Source organism: Myotis brandtii, unplaced genomic scaffold (genome assembly GCF_000412655.1).
Source record: "Myotis brandtii unplaced genomic scaffold, ASM41265v1 scaffold21, whole genome shotgun sequence".
NCBI classification, from domain to species: Eukaryota; Metazoa; Chordata; class Mammalia; order Chiroptera; family Vespertilionidae; genus Myotis; species Myotis brandtii.
In genome coordinates this window covers 518,129-538,315 of record NW_005357846.1, presented here as the reverse complement: position 1 = coordinate 538,315, position 20,187 = coordinate 518,129, and the positions used below count along the sequence as shown (strand labels likewise).

The 20,187-nt window shown below is 36.5% G+C and overlaps 1 protein-coding gene across 2 annotated transcripts in view; it reads right to left on the bottom strand.

The window, feature by feature from the left end:
- The window catches only part of TTLL7 (tubulin tyrosine ligase-like family member 7), a 139,748-nt gene that overhangs the window by 74,743 nt on the left and 44,818 nt on the right, over positions 1-20,187 (bottom strand). For both annotated transcript variants that reach the window (XM_005865700.2, XM_014539248.1), the window contains exons 2-7: positions 14,100-14,298; positions 13,771-13,902; positions 11,105-11,226; positions 10,222-10,289; positions 7,113-7,271; positions 2,362-2,578 (exon numbers count right to left, since the gene is read on the bottom strand). In XM_005865700.2, coding sequence (XP_005865762.1) covers positions 2,362-2,578; positions 7,113-7,271; positions 10,222-10,289; positions 11,105-11,226; positions 13,771-13,902; positions 14,100-14,124 — 723 coding nt within the window. In that variant the 5' untranslated portion in view covers positions 14,125-14,298. The remainder of the gene's footprint in view (positions 1-2,361; positions 2,579-7,112; positions 7,272-10,221; positions 10,290-11,104; positions 11,227-13,770; positions 13,903-14,099; positions 14,299-20,187) is intronic.

The following is a 20,187-nucleotide window of genomic DNA, read 5'->3' as shown; positions in this document are numbered from 1 at the left end:
GGATGTGCCCGCAACCAAGGTACATGCCCCCGACCGGAATCGAACCCGGGACCCTTCAGTCCGCAGGATGACACTCTATCCACTGAGCCAAACTGGTTAGGGCGGTCACTTACAGTTTTTACTCAAATTTGTGTTTAGGAATTTTCTGAGAGAACATTCTAAGTCTTTGCAAAGAAACATTAAAAAATGAAAGCTCAAGTAAGTAGCATAAACCAAAAGACTAGCAAACACAGCCTCTGCCCCATTCTTATGCGGAGGCCACTGTAACTTGTTAACAAGACAGAGTGCACTCAGCAGACAATGCTGCTCCCCATGAAGTGCTGTAGTGTCTGAATGATCAATAGCACATTTATGATGCTCCATATTAGAGCTGTTTTGTCTTTGCCTCTTTATATCCTTATGTTTGCTGATAGTGTATTTCTCAAATAAACTTGAAAAAGATTGGCTCCTTACCAATCTCCCATGAACATTCATCAAGTCTATAAATCCTACCCTCATGATCCATCTCCTAGAGGTGACTTCAGGTAGTATTGTTGCATCACAATGAATATATGCTTCATGAACATGATTAGTATTTTGGCTTGTTAATAACTAAGTATATTCATGTCACATTTTTTTCACTGCCATTACTTAGGTCTACAGTCTTAAAATCTTTGAAGCAAATATGCAGAACTCCTCATTTGAATTATATGTGCTCACCACTAATTAAGAATTTATTTTTTCATTTATTAAACAATATTTAAGGAGCCCCTACTACCAGTCCCCTTATTCTTTCTCTGCCAGGTTTACAAAAATTTTTAATTCATTGAACATAGTAACATTTATGATCAGCCCTTATTATTGAATTTTGAAAATATAACCATTTTTTTTTTGAGAGAGAGAGAGAGAGGAAAGGAGAGGGAGAGATAAAGGGAGGGTGGAGAGAGAAAGAGATTGATTTGTTGTTCCACTTATTTATGCTCTTTATTTAAAATGCTTGGCTGATCATTGGTTGATTCTTATATGTGCCCTGACCAGGGATCAAACCCTAGCTAGGGCAGAAACATGACCATTCTTAATAGAGTTAATTATGTGCATAATATTGGAAGAAAACAATAACTAGGCCTTTGACAAAAGGGGAAACAATTCTAAAAAATGGTTTTTTAGTTAATAATAAATCAATACATACAAAAAATAAAGTTTGCTTTATATAAACTATAAGTTATAGTTTATTACTTTATGAAAAAATATGATAATAAATTACAGTTTAATAGACTTAAAAATCACACTGAAACAGGCCATTTGTCTCTTCTTCACATTTGGTCAATGTAAATTTACAATCTTCTCTTTTAGTCCAACAAAAATAAATTACTCTATTTTCTGATATCTTTTGCTTCCTGTTTCATATACTTTCTCCACATTCTATATGTTTAAACCGAACCTCTTATACAAAGGTATAAACACTGTTCAAGTACAGCCTCCTCCTTGAGGAGCTGAATACAAACTAGCCATTTTGTACTCAACTACATAAACATTCTATCTATACTTCCTAGTGGCATCTTACTTTTTAATTTATAGTTATAGAAAAATCATTTCTATCCAGGGCTACTGCATACACACATGTGCTTAGAAATCCATCCTTGTGTCCGCAGCACCCAGAGGGGATGACTTTTCCTGATTAGCCTTCCTGGAGCGGACACCTTTTTATATTCGATTTTTCCCAAAGCTGTCTACAGATTGGAAGTAGTCCTGTTTGTACATGCAATCATTCTAGACCAGCGATTTCAACCATTCTCATCTCATGGCACATATAAACTAATTACTAAGATTCTGAAGCACAACAAAAATATCGTTTCTTGCCATCCTGACAAAAAAATAAGTATAATTTTGATTCATTCACAACTGGACAAGCTATTGTTGTGCTGCCTGTTGTCATTTTTTCATCTGATAATCTAAGGGCAAAAAGGACAGTGCCCCTGACTAGTCAGTCAGGTATTGAATGTTTTAAAAATTTTTGCAGCACATCAGTTGAAAATGGTTGTTTTAGATCAGTGGTGGGGAACGTCCAGGACGCCCGCGGGCCATATAGGGCTCATGAAATCATTTGGTCTGGCCCTGCCAAGGCATTAGGGGTGAGCTAATTAAGTGCTTGACTAAATATAGCAGGCTAATTTTTAAGTAGATAATTTTGTATGTCCCATGAATGATGTTATAAATATCCAAATGGCCCTTGGCAGTAAAAAGGTTCCCCACCCCTGTTCTAGACTATAAGAACCTAAGAGGAGGAACTTTCATTCATATAATCTTTAGACACAATGGGTTCTTTAAAAAGTACATGTTGAATCTATGAATCAAATCATAGATTCTGTTGGTATCACTTACCAAATTGGACTCATTAGGTGGAATGTACTTCTCTGTTCCCATTCGCACAAGTCCATCGTGGTAGAGAAATATTTTTAGTGGATCACATGATGTTACCAGAATGTAAATTCGTAAATCAAACTTGTAGCCTTCCATTAGGAAAGGCTTGTCGATGTATTCTTGAACAATCAAATGATCCTGAGATGGAAGTTTGTCACCATTTCTTATCAAAGAAATCCTAAGTTTAGAAAAAGAATCAAAAGAACAATTTCATATGGAGTCAAGATGTTTACAAAGTTATAGCTAATACTCAAGAAGAATACGGAGGAATGGATAACTCCAAAGTCTGCCTTCACAAAAGCAGTGAATTGCAAAACAATAAAAATAAGAAAGTTGTCAGAATCAACTTTTCTGGAGTTCTGGAAACTAACCAAAAGCTTGTAACAACCAGGGATCATTTAATCAAAAAATAAGTAAAAATAAAATTTTTAAAAAAATCACCACAGCTGAATCTTTGTAAAACAGCTTTGTGGCATTTTAACTTACTCTGGTACCAACTCTCTACCCTCAGCTCACCAGTGGGCTTGAACAACAGCCCATGTTTCCAGTACTGATACTGATTCTTAAGGGAGCAGAATAGATCATATTCTGTTGGTGGCCTTGTTTTTGTAACCTGTGTAGTGGCTTCCTGGAGGACCTCAAAGGGGTTGCTTTTATCTTGCCTAAGTGGAAACTCTCCCCAGGCTGAGGCAGCTACTTAGGGAGGCAATTATGGAGAAGATTTAAAAACATATGTACTAGTCCCTGCTGCCTAACCATTGGAGGAAACAACAGACCTACTAAAAAGATTGGGGGGAAAGACTGAGGAATGAGAATCTTTGAGGAATAAGGTTTTGAAAAGCTCTGACATATTTCTACGACTCCAGAAGGCCATGTCCATGCCCAAAGGTAGGTGCCTGCTCAGGATCCTAAGATCCTAAGCTCTTAGCTCTGGCTAACCAGGGGGATCTATACAAGTAAGAAGTAAAGACTGAGCAGAGATATAATTGCCTAGTTGGACACAGAAGGCTTGCTCAAACTTAAACACACATGTAATCCATCTGCAAAGACTGGGCAAAATTTTTTGGAGGGGGGGTGGTTTCCAAATGTTTAAGAAAATCTCTGTCCAATTAGCAGCTGACCACTGACCTAACACAACAAGAATTAGAGTAGCCACACATAACAAAGAATACAGAATTTACAAAATTATTTCAGAAACCCACTGTGCAAATAAGCAGCAACTACAACAAGCATGAACAATAACAACAACAAACATACAAAGAGGGGAGAAGCTGATTTTCTGAGTTTCTACATTATAGTATTAAAAATGTCAAATTTTTAACAAAAAGATTATAAGTCATGCAAAGAAAAAAAGAAAGTATGACACATACACAGGAATATTATCAATTGATATAAAGTCTCTGAGGAAACCCAGACATTGAGCTTACTAAACAATCAACTATTGAAATCAACTATTTTAAATTTATTCAAAGAGTGAAAGGAAATCATGAAAATGATATCTCACCAACTTGAGAATATCAATAGAGATAGGAATTATTTTTAAAGGGTAAGGGAGAGAATTCAAACAGAAATTCTGAAGTTGAAAATTACAATAACAAAACAATTAAAAAATCATTAGAGATGCTAAACAGAAGATTTAGGAATGCAAAAAAACAAAAGCAAAACTTGAAGATGATTGGTTAAGATTAACTTGTCTAAGGAACAAAAAGAAAAAAAAATGAAGAAAAATCAGAGCTTAAAAGTTCACCATCAAGAATATTAGCATACATATTCTGGGAGTCTCAAATAAAAAGGAGAGAGAAAGAGGGGTAAGAAGAATATTTGAAGAATTAAAGCTGAAGATATCTTAATTCCAAGAAGATCAACGAACTCCAAGTAGGACAAACTCAAAGAGATCCACACTGAGACACATAATTAAACTGTCAAAAGCCAAGGCAAAGAGTCTTGAAAGTAGCAAGATTAAAGCTACTCGTCATGTCTGAGGAATCCTCAATAACGTAAAAAGCTTATTTCTTATCAGAAACATTGGAGGCCAAAATACAGTGAAATGACATATTCAAAGACCTGACAGAAAACGAAAAAAAAGAACTTTTAACCAAGAATTCTATAGCTGGCAAAACTATTCAAAATTAAAGAAGAAATTAAGACACTCCCAGATAAACAGAAGCTGAGGGAGTTTTTTGCTAGTACACCTGGCCTACAAGAAATGCTAAAGCGAATCCTTTAGGCAAAACAAAAGGACACTAGACAGTAATTCAAATACACACAAAGAAATAAAGATCGCCACTAAATGTGATTCATGGTAAATATAAAAGTCACTACTAGTATAGCTTAAGTTTGACTCCTCATTTTTCCTATATTATTTAAAACACAACTGCATAAAACAATAATAATAAATCTACGTTATTGGACACACAATGAACAGGATGTATTTTGTGACAATAAAAGGGAGCAGAGCTATATAGGATCAGGGTTTTTTGTGTTTTGTTGTTGTTGTTTTTTACTATTGAAAGAAAGATGATATTAATCTAAACAAGACTGCTATAAATTGAGATGTTAATTGTAATCCCAAAGTAACCATTAAAAAATTAAAAATATATATAGTTAAATAAATGACAAGGAAAGTTAATTGGCACACTAGAAAATTATTTAATATACAAGAGGGCAGAAATGGAAGAATTAAGGAATGAAAATTATATATAAAACATAGAAAACACATAGCAAAATGGTAGAAGTAAATCTTTCCTTATCAATAATGACTTAAGTACAAATAGGTTAACTCCCTTATTAAAAAACAAGATTTGGCACAATGAATTAAAAAAAAAAAAAAACAAACAAAAAAAAACATGGTCCAACTATCTTTTGTCTACAAGAGATTCATTTGAGATTCAAAGTCTCAAATAGGTTGAAAGTAAACAAATGGAAAAGATATTTCATGCAAACAATAACCAACAGAGAACTGCAGTATATTAGTATCAGACAAAATAGACTTTCAGATAAAAGTTATTACGAAAGACAAAGAAAACAGTACATAGTGTTTTTTTTAAAAGGCAATGCATCAAGAAGACATAATAATTATAAACATATATGCACCTACCAACGGAGCTCTAAAATATATGAAGCAAAAACTGATAGAACTCAAAGAAGATGTAGATAGTTAAACAATAACAACTGGAGTCTTCAACACCCCACTTTCAGCAATGGAGAGGACAATCAAACAATAGATCAGCAAGGAAATGGATATCCTCCACAGATGGCAGAGGTGTCCTTTACCTACTCACTGCATTACAGTGTGCTTTTTCAGCTATTTTTTATACTGTTGTCAAATCTGACTAATATTTCTGTATAATGTTTTACCATTAAGTGTGTGTGTGTGTGTATATATATAAATTTTAACATTATTTTTAACATTAAAATTGAGAAAAAATGTGAACTTCAATTATACCCCCAAATTTTTTTCTTTGAGACTAACATAGAGCACCAACTTTACATTAACCAATTAACATAAAATTCCCACTAATATTACATGTTTATTTTTTGAACTAGTAAACCACAGTTAAAAATAATGCCTGATTAGATTGTGATTGAAAATTAAAGGGAAATGTGTTGAATAGCTACAATTCCAAAAACCTTTATTCCCCAAAGCATTTAAAACAAAAGATTAAAATGACTCATGAGTTTTTATTAAAAGCAGACTCAGTTACATTTTTTAAGAGTACATTGCAGAAAACTGACATAAGAAAACAAAAGGAAAGAAATATAAGTTATATAATCTATTCTCAGCTAGCATGTCTACTTCTTGGTATTTTAGCTTAATGTGTTCTACTTATTTTCAATCCAATCACCATGGGTACAGAGATAAAAATGAGCAAAACAGAGACAGACTCATAGCTGGAGAGCAGGCTGACAGCTGGGAAGGGGGTTTTGGGAGGCTGAAAGGGTGGAGGTATTGAACATAAAAGAGTAAAAACTCATGGACATGGATAACAGTGTGGTGATTGCAGGGGAGAGGGGAGTTGGGAAAGATGGAGAAAGGTATAGGGGGGATAAATGGTGATGGACAGAAACTTGGCCTGAAGTGGTGAACACACAATACAGTGTACAGATAATGAGTTGTTGAATTTTGCACCTGAGACCTGTATAATTTTGTTAATCGGTGTCACCCCAATAAATTTAATAAAAGGAAAAATGTATTTGTAAAGCAAAGAAGACACATGTAAGAGTAACTCCCTTCTCATTTCTTTCTCCAAGTCAATTTAGCTCTATGGTATTCAAGATTACTCTAAAATTATTATAAATGCAAATTTTGTTTAAAAAATAGAAAACATCTTTTTTCCCTATTTGGTTGTCTCCTATTAAAGTCTTCCAATCTGTTTATTTGATTTTTAAATTTAATTACTGAAGCCTGTAGGACAGAATGAAAGGACTCATTAAATATTTAGTTCCAAAAACAGCAGTGGGTAGAATCCACACACTAGAGGCCCAGTGCACAAATTCGTGCACAGGTGGGGTCTTGCTGGCTGGGGGGAGGGGACCAGGAGGTTGGCCGACTGGCCCTGCCCCTGATTGGGGGGTGGGGAAGATTGGGGGCAGGGGCCACGGGAGGTTGGCCTGCCACAGTGTGCATCATAGCAACCAGTCTTTCCGGTTGTTCTGGTCACTTGGCTTTTATATATATAGATATATATAATTTACAGGTGGAAAATACCTACCCATGACCCATTGCACCATTAGCTGGTTTTACTATAAAAGTTTTCTGCTTCCTTTTTTTCTTCAATTCTTTCATGTAGTTCTGGAATTGAGTATATTCCGCAGGGAAGATCCATGTTCGAGGAATAAAGGTATAATCCAGAGGCCGGGACTTGATCATTCTGTTAATTAGAGATAATATCAAAGTAATTTCTATTCAAACTTTTCTAAATTTTCTTCCTGTGATCCTGACATTTACTACAAGGATTTAAATCTCTCTATTCATCTATTGATTCATTCAGCAGATGTCTATTAAGCATCTACCATGTGCTAGGCACTATTCTAGACACTGGTGATACATCAGTAAAGAAAAATAGACACAGTTCTCTGTCCTACATACTAATTTACTTATTAGTAAATCAAACATATATTTGAGTACATACTATGTGCCAGGCACTGAGGATATAAGTTAATATGGTTTCTTTTCTAAGAAATTTACATATAGGATATTAATTAAATACAATGTAATAGAGGTAATAAAGGCATATAAAGCAAGATAACATGGAAAAGGTCACTAACTATTCCTCAAGAATGGGGATTGGCAGTAGGAAATGGCTCCTGGCCAGGTGCCACTTATATTGCTTCTTTAAAGATGATTTTGAGTTCTCTGGGTCACCTATAGGGAGCAGTTTTGATTGCCTTTTATTCTGTTGGTTTTTGGAGTTTAATTCCCTTTCTGAGAAAACTATGTGAAGCCTTTAGTCAGTAGAGGGTTTTTTTATATGAACTATATGTGCTTATTCATGTGGTTTCATGGCTACAATGTATGTCCTAGTATTTTTGTATTTGCTACAAATCAGGCTGCCTATTTGATACATAACTTAAAGATAATACTCAATATAAAATGTTTACTTTTTTGTTGTTTTTAATCCTCACCTAAGGATACTCTTTCCATTGATTTTATTTTTAGAGAGTGTGGAAGGGAGGAAGAGAAGAGGGGAAGAAGGGAAGTAGAGAGAGAGAAACATTGATGTGAGAGAAACACATTGATTGATTGCCTCCTGCACGCACCCCAACAGGGCCATGGATCGAACTTGCAACCCAGGTACATGCCCTTGACTGAGAATCAAACCCACAACTCTTGGGTGCATAGGCTGATGCTCTAACCACCGTGAAACACCATACAGAGCTAAAGGTTTACTTTTGATGAATCCCAAATGTTAACCATTTTGTATATAATGATTCCCAATAAAAATAAATTAAGAGAACTATTTTAAAATATTATATATTAAAGAAAATCTATTGTTTCAAAAATGTCTTTTTAATAAATATATGCAAGTCTTTTAATAGGTGAGCAAATAATGTAACAGATATTGTCCCCAAATAAAATTAGTAGAAACTAAAATGAAAGCATAGTATATAGTATGCAGAGAGGCAGGACCTAAACACATAAGCCAGTTGGCCTCCACAATTGGAGGGTCATACAGTTACCATATTTCAAGTGTTCTTTCAAGAGAACCCTGTAAGAAAGTTGTTTCTATTATGAAAAAAGGATATAATTACCAACTCCATGTGTCAAGCCCAGAATAAGCCAACAAGCTAAATAATCTTGGTACATTCCTTATTGATTTCAGATAGAGGAAAGGAGAGGGAGAGAGAGAGATAGAAACATCAATGATGAGAGAGAATCATTGATCGGCTGCCTCCTGCACACACACACCCCTCCCACTGAATGTCAAGCTCACAATCTGGGCATGTGCCCTCACTGGGAATCGAACCATGACCTTAACATTCATGAGTTGATGCTCAACCACTGAGCAACAGCAGCCAAGCTATTTATTATATTTTTAATAATGATATAAAATCAGATCAAGTTAAAGCTTGATTAGAACAATATAGTTTTAAATTAACCATGTAGTATTTATGAATAACATTCTTTCACATATATACTTGGAAAAAATTAAAGCACACAAATATTCAAGATAAATATTTAATTCCTATACACTTTTCAATATCCATCTCAATTTCATTCCTCCAGAAAGCCTTCCCTGCCCACTCAAAAATAATCTCTCCCCCTATCTTGGTCACCACCAGACTTTGACTCTACCTCTAACACAACTATACTGTATGTGTCGGTCTTCCTCTCTTACTAAAATGTGAGTTCTCGGGAAGGACTAGGCCTTATTTATCTTGTTTACCTCACAGTTAACAGTCTCTAGGGGGAAAAATAGACATTCAAAAATATCTGTTGAGTGAATGGATGTATAAACTTTCACTTGGATACAAACAGATATTTTGTTAATTATACACACAATTTTACAAACCTTTCTCTGTGAAAGATATCTCTTAAAATTTTTCTCAATTTATCACTCAAGTTTCTTAAACTAAAATAATCAAATCAGTAGAGATATAAACTGCATAAAAATTCTACAGTTCATTCAGTACTTGAGTACCTGTGAACTGTTTTTCCCATGAAAGCAGATTGTTCCTCTAAACAGTGGCCTCAGAAATAAATGTATGTGCATGTATATCCCTGGGTGGGTATGTACGGTGTGGGGCAAAAGTAGGTTTACTATTGAGGTTTATAATTGTTCGTATGGAAAAATACAATAAATAACAATGCAAGAATGAATGGTGTTTCACAAACTCACAACTGTAAACTTATGTTTGCCCCACCCTGTGTATATGTGGTCTACATGTATGTGCGTGCACACATGCACCTACTACAGTGCCTGGCACATATTAGATGCTCAGTAACCAGTATATGAATACACAGATACACACACACCATAATACAACATATTAGATCCTGCAAGGTTTAACTGAAAATAAATAAGAACATATTGAATAAACAGTAAAAAGAACCCTGAGATTTTAGAACCCAAGATTCTGCTCTAGCTCTGCTACCAACTATGTGTTGATTTTGTGCAAGATATTTCTCTGACCCTCAGTTACCTCCTCGGCAAAGAGCAGGAATGGAACCAGAAAACTTTTCAGACCCTCCTAGATCTAAAATTCTCTCTCTTCCATCAAAGTATTTTAAATCAATGTACCTTTGTAAAAGATAGCACTCTAATATTCAAAATGTATTTATAACACAGGTTTATTCTATTATAAGAAAATGAAGATTACTTGGTCATATTTCTTGCTAAGAAATCTTTCCTACAGATCTCCCCCATTCCTGGAAAATGGTTGATCCTCTGGAAAATAAAAAGGTAAATATTAATATCCTCATTGACTTAATGAATATAGTCATTTATACTATAATACAGTTACCACCATCTTTTAAGTTTTCATGTTTTAATAAACTGACAATTACTAATGTAAAATATTTAAGTTAAATGACCTATAATGAATTAAAGAATCTATAGTAATTGATTATATAGAGAATAAAAATTGCACAATTTTAAAGAAATCAAAAAAGGGTGTTTATAATGACATTAAAGTTACAATTTTTGGTGTTGAATAACTGGTAATTAATTATCTAAATTATCTTTTACATTCTAAATTTACTATAGTCATACAGATAAGCATTGTAGAAAAACTAGTGAAAATGGACTTATTCTTTTTCCTGCAGTAAATTCTGTGTTACCCTCTATACTAATGGAAGAAGAACTGCATAAAATGTGAACTGTCTAAAATTCCATGCATTTGACTTTTTTAATATGTTTGTATCACATCCTAAAAATAAAAGAATGAAGCCAGATGTATAACGGACATGGAACTGCCACATCATGATCTCGCTAGGCCATTCCACGTGACTCATCTTTAAGCATAATGCAAAGCACCAGTTTAGTAAAGGTTTTCTTCTATCAATTCTTACTTAAAGATGCAAAGAGGTTAAAAGTTACATCTGAAAGGATGCAGACTTCATGCAAAGTCAGTACTGCACAGCAACACAACAGGCTATTCAGGTGAGATTGTCAACATAGCAAGAACCCTATCTAAAGAAAGCTATGAGGGAATGTATGTAACTTTCCTCATGGCCACTGATGGGCCGTGACTAACCCCCCACCTGGTAGTTTTGCAGCTCTGCAATCTTCTCCTGCTGAACTGCGGCGTCACACCATATCAGGTTACTCGTTTCATCCTCGTCTGAAGTTTTCATAAATCCCATTTCATCTATTACTAAACGAACTGCAAGTAAAAGGTTAAGTTAAACCAAAATTAAAATACTTCTGAAACATATCCAAAGGGGAAACATATTTTGATATGTATAAATTTTAGCTCAAAGTGTTTTGTTGGCAAAATCTCCATTAATTATAGCATAACCTTGTTTTGAGTTATAACAATTTACCTAGGGCCAAATTGTACTCAGCAGTAACTGAGAACTGTTTTTAGGTTGCACCCAAAATCCTCAGAGATTTAACAGGGACATAACACTGTTAAAGAGCTCAGTGATTATTCACAGCACAAGGAGAACATATGCACAGCTGAGACAACACCTCTATCAGCAAAATGTACTTTCCTGGCTTTTTCATGACCTTGGGCTGGGTACAAAAGGGAAAAGGGAAAAATAGCCCCTGGTCATTAGATCATTAGACCTACTTTCCACCTCCCCTAGTTCCCATTATTTTTAGTAATTAAAACCAAGTCAGCATGTTGACTCAGGATGCAAAATAAAAAAAAAGCAGAATTCACTGCACAGATTCAGAAACTGGCTCTCTCCTATCTGCAAACCCTCTAATCTTACGGAAAAAGAGATTTGTGCTCAGAGGAAAGTTTGCTTGTTAGTACAAACTATTTATGGACCCTTCTCTAATTTAGATATTATAATTAACATATTGATATTTTTCTTCCAATAAATTTCAAGTTCTTTCTTGCCTACAATACAGGTAAGCAAAATACTTATTTGTAAAAGTTTTACTTTTACTGGTATCCAATATGAGGAGAAATGATACAAAGCAATCAATTGTCTGAATTTATTTGGCTCAAGTATGATACTGATGAGCAAACACTTGTTGGTTTCAAATCCTGGGGACTCTTGTTTGTTTCGCAGCTGAGGAAAAAGAAAGAACTGTTTATGCAACAGTGCCTAGTACACAGGCATAAAAGAGGACAGTGACTGGCGGTGGATGCGGTCGGGGAGGGGATTGTGAGCTGAAGATGCTGTTTGACATGAGATGCCTAGTGAAACTCAGGCCGTCTGAAGGCCAGGTGACAATGTAAGTCAGGGAAAGAGCTGTTCCTCTCTCATCTGCCACAGACCACCAGGCAGCTGGGGTCCTAGGGGCTCAGGAGCTGCTGTGCCCCCTAGAGGCCATAAGAAGGGCCAGGGCAATAGCGACACAGCCTGGGAGACCCCTTTAACTGGCTCACAGGCAGAAGACAATGAGGTCAGACCAGCAGCTCAGGAGCAGACCTGTTCCTGAGGACATGAGACGCATCGTGTGGGCCTCTCAGAAATGACTGGGAAGACCTTGATGAGAGAAATGGAACCAGAATCAGTATGGAGAACACTAACACAACGTCAGCCCTCTGAACACTTCCTAGGAAAGTGAGAGGGAACTTCATTTAAACACTCTCCTTTAAATCAAGGTTCCTTACAAACCCCATGAGGACCTTCAAAGTGAGAGGATGAGTTAACACCACCCAGCTATCATTTTTTAAAAATATACTTTTATTGATTTCAGAAAGGAAGGGAGAGGGAGAGATAGAAACATCAATGATGAGAGAGAATCATCAATCAGCTGCCTCCTACACGCCCCACACTGGGGATAGAGCCCACAACCCGGGCATGTGGCCTGACCCCGAAATCCAACCGCAAAGTCCTGCTTCGTAGGTCAACGTTCAACCACTGAGCCACACCAGTGGGGCTATCAATCATTTTTATGAGGGCCACCTTACTCTCATTTTTTCCTTCTGAAAAAAAAACGCTGCAGATAAGCCCTGAACCTTGTCACATCTCGTCCTCTCACACCAACATGCTCAGTGTGGTTCCCTCTGAGGAACACCTGTTGGAACAGAGTGTTGGGGGACCTCAATCCCACTGAAATATTTCACTGATTGTTGCTGAGCTTTGATGAATTAATGTAAATGAAAATGAGATTCTCAAATATTAATAAAGGGTAAAAAAATTAACATCCTTGAGGTTCATATGATTTTTCTCAACTCTTTTAATGCAAAATAACTAAGAAAAGAGGAATATTATTTGAGTGCTTGTCATTCATAATGAGTTTTGCAGTACTGGGCAAAAGTATCTTAATTTCAAGCAATCAATTCTTATCTGCTCTCTACACTGCAGATACTTTTTAGGCAGAAAGACTGGAGTTTTATTAATAAAAAGCAACAGCATCTTTAAAAGATTTATTTAAAAATGAGAGAAATGTTTTTACTCTATTCTTTCTCAGGTTCTCGTTGTTTAATAAAAATCTCAAATTTTAGACTGTTCAATTTCTATTTAACATTTTAATCTGTTTAATGTTCTTACCATTTTATGCTTGATTTTAACATTGAGTTTAATCAAAATCATTCCATTAATAACTAAAGTTTTTCATTTACACTGATGCTCTATTTGATTATCAACATGATAAATATCTCATTAAAAAATAAAATTTTATAAAAGGCATTTAAAAATCCATTACATAAAAAAGAGTATCTCTCTGAATTTCTACATTTTTTTCAACATCAAATTAGACTTTCCAACAGGTATGACAATCTCATGATTTTGAGAAGACCTACCAATTTCAAACTTTGTCCCAGCAACATTGGCTGTAATTGTTCCCTTCTTTTTCTTCTTTCTGACTCTCCTTTTCAGTGTGCTTTGAAAAGGCAGCTCTGTACTCAGATCCAAGGCAGAAGGCCCCTGAATAACTTTAAGAGAAACGTAAACCAACCAAATATCATTGAAATAATAAAAATTCCATACCAGAGAACACAAATGCCCTCCCAAAAAATGTAAAATTTTAAGTTCTGGTTCTTTAAGAATCCCCAATTTTTAATTGTTATGAATAGCCAGCAGTGATGATCTATAATCTGTATCTGTGATGTGATGAAAAAAGTCAGCTTACCTCTTTCTTGAGGCAGAGATGGCATTATTGCCACGCCAACTAGCAAGCAGTGTGTGCTCTGTACCAAGCTCTCAGGACCTCTGGAAGGCCCACATTCGTCTAAGTAGGATATGGCTCCAAACCATGGAAAGTGCCTATCATATTATCTTGGTGGAATACTCGGGTTTCAGGGCACTGAAGTTATGGGAAAAGAAGATACCTGCAGGGATTTTAAAACAAAGCCATTTAGAACACAACTTTTATGACATTTTGTGTTATCTACCAATACTATTTTTAAAATCCAAGTAAAAGTGAAAGTTAATGTACTCAATCAACACGTATTTGTTAATTTACTAAACCTTATGTAAAATGCCAAGTGATGGTTCCCTGTCCTAAAAAGTGCAGTCTAGAGAAGGAGGTTTTATTTAAGTCACATATCATATTTACATACAATAAATACAGCTTTGCGCAGTGGCAGTATCGTAGCCAATGAGGTTTATCCGAGGCGCGATTATTGCTAATTGAAAACTTTACATACAATAAATAACATGCCATACACTGACAATGGCAACAATAACAATATTCACTACCATTTACTGAACACTTACTATCTCCGGCCACTGACACTACTGAATCTTTCAACAGCACTATGAGGTAGAAGCTTTTATCCCCGTCTGTCTGACAGTAAGAAAATTGAGCACAGAAAGACGAAATCCTTACAAAGAAAGTGACCAAGTGAAGATTAAAATTAACATCTCTCTGATGTCAAAGCTGGTGGGACCCCATGCAACCTTCAACCTAATGCCATAAACTTAACTGCGTTTACAATGAAACAGTGCCAGGCAGCGGTCACATGCTGACAGAATGCAGAGAAAAGCGATTCCTTTGTAAGCGGTGTGTGATGGGGAAGAGAGCAAGTAAACTTTATAAAATAGACAATATTTGAATTGTGCCTTTAAAAATGAGAGCAATTTTGAAAGGCAGAAAACAGGAGGAGTCATTACTATGATCATCTTATCTGAGCACACAAAGGAATGAAATAACCATTTTTTAATGAAAGAATTCATTTAATTTGGCTACACTTTAACATGACCTATATTATGTTTCACTTATCTTTTCATTGTGTCTATATGCATCTAGGTATCTATGCCCTTACTATATTATACTGCCTAATCTATACTATCCACCTTCCAATTTCTCCCTTCATATTGTAAGAATTATGAGTTCTTGTAAAATGTCTCTAAACATAATGAAAATGTATAAAACCTACCATGATAAACAAAGGTATTAATATCTTTATCAGGAGATTCCATGGTTTATTAAAAATTCAGAAATTTTCTACATAAAATATGATTTATATACATCACCCCAAATAGTCATTATTCATAAGATTCATTATTAAAGCAAATTTAGAACTTAATTTGTTCTCAGGTATCACTTTTACTAGAATAATTCTCTAGAATAATTCGAATTCAAAACTACAGAAAGATTATTTATTACAGACCAACACTGGGCAGGTACTGTATTAAAAATCTAAAACATTTCATTATAATATACACTCAATAACTTAGGTATTATTTCCCCCAATTTTCCAGATATGGAAACTAAAGCTAAATAAGTTAAATAAATAAAGTAAGAGCTAATAAATAGAAAACCTAGGATTTGGACACAATTCTGATTATCCTATTCACCAATTCACTAAGTCCCACTGTATTCAGACACCATACTAATACGGCCGGTCACATAGAAGTAAAAGAAATTTGCAGCCCTATTGCTGTACATACTACAAATATGGTGTGTTCTGGAACTTCATAATACTTCAAACCAAACAGTGAAATTACAGTAAATATCCCTAACTTGACCTCAGCTCCAAATTCCAAGCTGGAAGTAGGCTAGATTAGTTTTCAGAATAAAAGCTAGGAATACTCTAAAGTTCAGATTGATTTACTTCTGGAAGCTCTCTGATACCTCAGGGAGGTAGCTACTTGAGTTTACAAGTCCTTGTCCAACATCTTGTTACTGGAGTAAACAAAGACCTTCTTATGGTAACAGAGTACTTATTACATTGAAAGTAGGTGACAAAGTCAACAAGAGTTTAAGAACAATGTTTGCTTAACTATACTAACAATAAATTAGTATTTGTTACAGGTTCTAAAAACGTATTTGTTCATGTCTGACTTAAATCATGAGCCAAAGGACTTGAATTTGCATAGAGCTCAAAACAAGAACTATTATTCCTTCCCCGTCCACACGGGAATTTAAAGGCCTTAAAAGTATTCTATCCATTCATATGCTTTAATTCCATTTATGGTTTGGTGACTAACAATAAAAGTGCTTTAACAAAGTCAAGGACTTCATTCTACCACCCCAATTCTAATCAGTTCACTATATTCTAAGTAAGAGATTGAGAAGGCAGATTGATCACACCACTCAGATAAGCCATGGCTACCTACTTTCCCCAGTGGAAAGCATGTTTCAGTTACGTCCGAAATCCTTTAAGCCAATGGTTTCTTACACTTGGCTTCAGAGTTGAATCACCTGAGGAGCTTTTAAAAATCTGGTTCCAAGGCCAAACCTCAGATGCAGGTCGAGCCCAGGCATCGGTATTTTCAAAGCTCTCCAAATGATTCCAGTGTACAGCCGAGGTTGACAACCTCTGCGGTAAGCACATAATGGCACTGAAGCAAATAATAGTTCATTATAATATACACAAATGAAATTATTTTTAAAAGCTAAAGAAAACTGTTGTAACTATATTTACAAAAAAAAAAATCAAGCCCAGCCAGATTAGCTCAGTGGTTGAGCATCAAACCATGAACCAAGAGGTCCCTGGCTCAATTACCAGTCAGGGCACATGCCTGGGCTACAGGCTCAATCCTCAGTAGGGGGCATGCAGGAGGCAGCTGATCAATGTCTCTCTCTAATTATTGTTTCTATCTCTCTATCCCTCTTCCTTCCTCACTCTCAAAAAAAAAAAAAAATCAATAATAGAAAAAGGTCAAATAAGTTGAAATCGCCTATAAAAATCTTCATGTCTAGTTCAACTAAACAAATTGGGGGGAAAAATTGGGTGATCAACAGAGATCAACTTCAAGACTAAGAAACAATTTTAGCTTGCAAATAAAGAAACCACTTCCAAAAGGAATCAATTATTCAAAATTTCAGGCAAATGGTAACCTTGACTGTAGAACTTCAAGTGCTACCATGAAAAAACTAGATGCACAAGACTGAAACAACAACAGTAACAGCAAAAGAATTCCAATCCATTTATCCTGGAATTTTACCCTTCTTCCCAGTTCTTCCCACTGAATTTCTACCCATCACTTAAAATCCAGATAATCTGCTTTTTCCATCATGTCTGAAGAAATCCACACCCTGGTGAATGCTGTGTATGGGCTCTTTGTACACATTTGGGAAATTCTGTGTACACAGATTACTAAAATAATCTCACAAAAAGTCAATTGGAAATTGACTAAGTTGAAAATATTTTAAATAATATTAAATAAAAAATGTAATGAAAGCTGTTTTTATGGAGAGGTGGGGGGAAAAAAAGAGAACCAGTATAAACCAATACCTACCATGTGCTAAGCATTTTCACATAACTGTGTATTAAGTCCACCCAATAGGTGCCCCACTATATTTTATTCCAGTTTTACAGAAAGGAAAATTTAGACTCCGTGTTTAAGTAACTTGCCCAAGTCACACCGAATAGGTAACAATGAAGTGGTTTGTTTCTAAAGCCCATGTTCCTTCCCACTTTTCGTACTACCTTCAAAATTCAGTCTTTACACACAACATATGGAAGATTTCACAAAGAAGTTTATCTGCTTGACTGGAGCTATTTTATAAGATACAGAATGAGAGCGAGGGACTCAAACTGTAGTTTAAATGTGGTCAGATCACAACGGTGCCTCAGATTGAATCTCCGCTTGGAACACTTGGCAGATCTGTATCCCGTTTGTTCCTGTTTCTCCTTCACGAAGGTGCTGCATGCAGCTCCACAAACACTATTATGTGTCAGGCTCTGTTGTCAGTCAACAAAATGGATAAAAATGTCCTTTCTCTGTTAGCATTTGCATTCCGGTGAGAATAGAGGAAAATAATAATAGTAAAACATATTAAATAAATAAAGAAAATGCTAAATACTGCAGGGATGGAGGAGTGGAAGAACTAATTAGATCAGGAGTGTGAGAGGAGAGGAAGAGGAAGGTTTTAAATATTGTATACAGATAGGCCTCATGAGGTAATGACTTGTTATCACAAGTACGGTTGATTAAAATATTATGTGATTATGTACATATGGGCATGTAAAAACATGTGAATGTAAACATGTATGATGAGGAGGGGATAGGGAAACATATTACTTTCTGTGGTACTAAAAAAAAGTCTTTAAACCCTCCAACATAGTTATTTTTCCTAAATCCTGGTTTTCTATACACTGTATTCATTTTCTACATTGATTTTTAAGTTACTGTTTTCACACTGACAAAGGGTAGACCAAACATACTCCACATTGTATGTATGTGCTTGTGTGAGTGTGTCAGTTCTCTGCATGGGAAGAGGAGGCAGGAAGATCTCAACCCCTCTCTCCACCTGTGTCCCAAGACTGACCTTAGATTTGCTCACACTCCTAAAGACTCTCCTTGGTAAGTTTCTGGCTCCTTCGTTTGGGGAATCTAGTTCACTCCTCCCCACACACACACTTGCACACTTGCTATCCTATGTATGGCTTTGTCGTTCTCAAAACCCAACAAAAAAATCTGTATTAGTCAATACAGATCACATATTGCTGCAATAATAAACAACCCTCAAATCTTAGGAGCTTAAAACAACTAAGGGCTACTTCTTGATCATCCTATATAACAACCGAACACTAGCAGGGGTGCTCCACATAGTACAGTCACACAGGAACCCAAGCTGTCAGAGCAGTCATCATCTTAACAATGACCAATCACTGTTCCAGAGATAAAGAAAAAGTTTTGGAGGACCTCACACAGGCAACTCATGACACTCAAAATTTCTGCTCCTAATTCAATGGCCTGAAGCAGTTACAAATGACCCCAGCCAACAGGAGTTAGAAAGTGCAATCATATAAAAGGACCAATCATATTTTTTTTTAAAAAAAGCCAGTAACACTAACAACCACCACAGACTCCAATCTTGATTACTCCCTATTTGAACCTAGCTGTCCACCCCTAGACACTATTTTCTAGTACTCATGTGCTGTACTCTCCGCTGCCTGGAAAAAAATAGCTGAGATTCTGTACTGTATCCAGTCCACCCCTTGGCTTTATACAGTGGACTAGAGGCCCCGTGCATGAAATTCATGCACTGGTGGGGTCCCTAAGCCTGGCCAGCAATCAGGGCCGATCAGGTTCCCCGCCTCCCCACCTCCTCCTTCCCTCGCTGCTCACATGCAGCCACCCTGTGGTTCCCAACCTTTCAACCCCTTCCCCACCTCCCCCTGCTCTTTCCCTCGCTGCCCGCATCTACCACCACCACCCCTGGTTCCCCGTCCCAGCCTGAGGCCCAGTCGGGGGGAGGGACCGGGAGGTTGGCTGGCAGGCTGGGGGCAGCTCCTGCATTGAGCATCTGCCCCCTGGTGGTCAGTGTGCATCATAGCGACCAGCTGTTCCAGTCGTTCTGGTTGTTCCATCCTAACGGTCACTTAAGCTTTATATCCTATACATGTACCCACCCATTCCTCCCTGAAGCAATGGAGATTAAATGTAATCACTCTTTCACAGTTCAATTTATCTCATCTAGAAGCATCTACAGCTCTTTCTTTTCTCCTTTTTATAACAAGACTAGAGGCCCTGGGGATCAGCCTAAGCCAGCAGTCCAGGGCTCTTGCAGTCCGAACCCTTCGCTCCTTAACATGGGAGCGGCTCCCGCCATCGCTGCTGTGCTTGCCAGCTATGAGCCTGGCTTCTGACTGAGCAGTGCTCCCCCTGTGGGAGCGCACTAACCACCAGGGGGCAGCTCCTGCATCAAGCATCTGCCCCCTGGTTGTCAGTGCACATCATAGCAACTGGTAATGCTGGTCGTTCCACCATAACGGTCGCTTAGGCTTTTATTATATAGACTAGAGGCCCGGTGCACAAAAATT